The sequence below is a fragment of the Sminthopsis crassicaudata genome, chromosome 1 (assembly GCF_048593235.1).
Source record: "Sminthopsis crassicaudata isolate SCR6 chromosome 1, ASM4859323v1, whole genome shotgun sequence".
Classification (NCBI taxonomy): Eukaryota; Metazoa; Chordata; class Mammalia; order Dasyuromorphia; family Dasyuridae; genus Sminthopsis; species Sminthopsis crassicaudata.
The window spans coordinates 20,260,314-20,264,345 of NC_133617.1; the positions used below are offsets into that span (position 1 = coordinate 20,260,314).

General features: G+C 39.9%; 1 protein-coding gene across 1 annotated transcript in view; it reads left to right on the forward strand.

The window, feature by feature from the left end:
• LOC141558575 (2'-5'-oligoadenylate synthase-like protein 2) overlaps positions 1-1,426 on the forward strand; it is a 14,900-nt gene extending 13,474 nt beyond the window's left edge. Inside the window, exon 6 of the mRNA XM_074295984.1 lies at positions 257-1,426. Coding sequence (XP_074152085.1) covers positions 257-763 — 507 coding nt within the window. The 3' untranslated portion in view covers positions 764-1,426. The remainder of the gene's footprint in view (positions 1-256) is intronic.
• Positions 1,427-4,032: the final 2,606 nt, after the last annotated feature.

Sequence of the window (4,032 nt, forward strand, 5' to 3'; positions counted from 1 at the left end):
CTGTCCCCTCACCATGACTGTGGGATCCTGTAAGTCCAACAAAACCTCCCTATGAATGAGTTCTGGACTAGATGAGCTCAGGATTGGCTCTTCCTGAGAACAGAGTCATTTTTCCTCATACTACAGGTCTTTGGAACAAAGGCACAAAAATGGGTGACAAAGAATATTCAAGTGCACTTCCTAAGAGGGGAGATCCATGGACAACCAAAGCCACTCACCATCTCTCTTTTTCTCTCCTTCTCCATCTCTTCCCCAGGGAGCAAGAAATATATGGGTGACTCTGATATGTCCTGGTTTATGGAAATGGGAATACAGTGTGAATCCCTATGACCCCATTCAAGAGATAAAAAAGTCAATTAAAAAGGTTCAAAAGATCCCCATAGATGATCAGCGGCTCTCCTTTAAGGAACCCAAGAGAAAGCCCCAGTTATTGATGGGACACAGCAACCTGGCAGAATATGACATCTTCTACAAAATAACAATTGAAGTGATGATAATCAGTTCTTCCAGACAACATATCCATGTGAAATTTCCTGATGGCAGCCACCAAACCTACCCCCTTGAAAATAAAGATACTGTCCTAATGGTGAAACAGCAGATTGAAGATCAGGGAAGGCATCCTGTGAACAATCAGATTCTGAGATTCCAAGGTCAATTCCTTCGGCAGAGAAAAACACTCAGATACTTTGGCATTAAAAATGGTGACACTCTGGAGTTGGAACTGAAGACCAGAAAAGGGAAGGAGGTGTTGGCAAGAACTTAGCAGTTATGGGAACATCCTCACGTTCCTATCAGTGAAGCAAAGTCTACTCTGACTCCTATGCTTCCTGCTCCACCCTCCCCTCCATCTTCTACATTGAGTGTTAGACTAAGATAATTCTTTAAGGGACAGAAAGACTGGGTATACAAAAGTATAAAAAGACCCAGCTAAGTGAGAACTAAGTGAGAACAGCTATACTTGGGTTCTCAGTGCCCTCCAGGAAGTACCTGCCTAGCTACTGTGATAATTCTGGAGGAGGAGAGGAAAGGAAGAGTATTTAATTTTGATTCGGAATCTTTTTTAATTGATTCTTTTCCTCTCTTTTTAAATTGAGTTTTTAATTGCATTGTGCACTTCATAAATACTTTTTTGGCCACATTTTAATCTTGACATCTGAAATTATTTAAATGGTCTAACTTGGGCCTATCCCAAAATAGAGGGAAAGGAGCCAGGAATGGTAGACCTGGCCCTTCCTTTTTAAACTGCTCCTCTGAAAAGTCCCTCTATCCTTCTTTTCTTGTTCTTTGTCTTTCTTTTCTATGCTGAACTTAACAGGAGGAAAGGATACCTCTAGGGAAGCCTCAGTTTGTTGTTCAGGGTCTTCTGGGTCGTCCCAGCCCCTTGTTTGCTGTAAAGATCAATAAAATTTGTCTTATTTAGGAATTATCTTCTTGTTGGTGTTTCTGGCTCCTTGTGTACAGGTCTCCTTGTGTCCCCCCAAGTCTAGCACAAAATAGACATTAATAAATGCTTGTTGGTTGACTAATTAACTAATTGGGATCCACCTCCAAGGGAATGGGAAACCGATGTAAGGCTCCTATTATTTCTGTGGAGTCCAGGCATTGAAAAGCCAATAGTTAAAATTTTCTATATTTTCTCCTCCCACCAGCCCAATGCAAAACTAGTGTAATCTTAAAATGAATTAAGAGAGATATAGTATCCATAATTAGGGAGGTGACAGTCCTATTGTCCCCTGCCCTGTATAGAATGTTCAAGGAAGGCTAATACATTTAGTGTGAGGGCTCACTGAGCACTTCTCAGGGCTGCTCATCCACTTTGGGTGTCCACTCATCAACCAACTCTCCCCTGTGGCTCCACAAAGCTGTAGCATGTGCAGCAGCCTCACACAGAGTAAAAATGTCTCAAGAGATAGGCTAAACCAGACAACATGCCTCAAATTTTCAGTGAGTTAGGAGGATGAAGTTTCTAAACAGGAAAACCAAGAAATGAAACTCAAAGAGCTATAAACATGAAAAGAGATCACAATTTAAGGTATCATAGAAAAAGAGGATTCATTGAAACTTCATATGGGCATCCCCCAGGTTTGCATTGGGCCCCAAGAAAAGGAGAATTGAGCCTTGCCTCAAAAAGTCTCCTTTCTTTTCTCCAACTCCTAAGTCTCAGGAGTTCAATCCTGAGAATCAGAGCATTTAAAAGCTTTCAGTTATAAGACTGGTGAGTGCTAGATTGGAGAATCAGCTTAAAGAGAAGAATCAGTAAAAACAATGTGAAACTACTCCCAAAGGGTTTTCAAAATGTGTATACTCTTTGACCCTACTACTAGGTAGCCCAACAAGATTTTTTTTTAAATTTTTTATTATATATATATTTTTATAATATTATCCCTTGTATTCATTTTTCCAAATTACCCCCCCTCCCTCTATTCCCTCCCCCCGACGACAGGCAATCCCATACATTTTACATGTGTTACAATATAGTCTAGGTACAATACATGTGTGTGAATATCATTTTCTTGTTGCACAATAAACATTAGAATCCGAAGGTACATGCAACCTGGGCAGACAGATATTAGTGCTAACAATTTACATTCACTTCCCAGTGTTTCTTCTCTGGGTGTAGCTACCTCTGTCCATCATTGATCAACTGGAAGTGAGTTGGATCTTCTTTATGTTGAAGATTTCCACTTCCATCAGAATACATCCTCATACAGTATTGTTGTTGAAGTGTACAGTGATCTTCTGGTTCTGCTCATTTCACTCAGCATCAGTTGATTTAAGTCTCTCCAGGCCTCTCTGTATTCCTCCTGCTGGTCATTTCTTACAGAGCAATAATATTCCATAACTTTCATATACCACAATTTACCCAACCATTCTCCAACTGATGGACATCCATTCATCTTCCAGTTTCTAGCTACAACAAAAAGAGCTGCCACAAACATTTTGGCACATACAGGTCCCTTTCCGCTCAACAAGATTTTTTTTTAAAGGAAAGGGACCTATGTGTGCAATATGTGTATATATATATATGTATGTAAATATGTATATATATGTGTGTATATATGTGTATATATACGTATATATACGTATATATACACACATATATACATATATATATATATATATTTAGAGCAGTTATTTTCATAGTTGCCAAGAACTGGACATTGAGGGAACACCCACCAGTTGGGAAATGACTGAACAAGTGCTGGAATACTGTTGTGCTATAAAAAATGATGAGGGAAGAGGGTTCTAGGAAGATGGCAGAGTAGGTCAGAAAATTTCTTCAGATTTCCCCCAAAAGAACAAATTTACACCTCAAAGTGTACATAGATTAGTGAAAAAACAAAGACTTAGGACAGAAAAAGGATCTGAAGAAAGACCCCAGGTCAGGAATTAACCAATGTGAAATGCAAACACCTCTAGGCTAGCTCCACAGAAATAGCCAGTGGGAGCCAGCAGGCTATCCGTGTTTGGCAGGAGCCTCAGCCAGAACCACAGAAACTTTCACCTTCCAGACAGCAAGCAGCATCAAGGGTCTAAGTCCAAGCAGAATGAGGGAACTTCCACTGATTAGGAATGCCAGGTCCAGCTGTGCTGCACAGATATGGCTCTGGTAAAAGAGGAACCAGCACAACTAGTAAGTGCAGAAGCAATGGGGCAGTAATGTTGGTGGTTTCAAGCACTTGCATGAGGGGGGAACTTTTGGTTTAGGGTTCTAGGTCAGAGGGAAGAGCTAAAGTGAAGCTAGAGACATCCCCCCCACCTCAAGATTAGAGATGCTTATACTAATAGTTCTTATTTTTAAAAAATGATAAGCAATCAAAGAAGAAAGAACCCCACCATGAAACTTACTATGGAAATAAGGAAGACTAGGGTTCATCTCCAAAGGAGGATTCTAAAGTAAAAAAAAAAAAAAAAAACCAAGCCTCTTCTACCCCAAAGAGTAGCATTAAATGACTACCTGTCCAGAAATAATTTATAGAAGAACTCAGAAAAGAATTCAAAAATCCAGTGAGAGAGACTGAGGAAAAATTT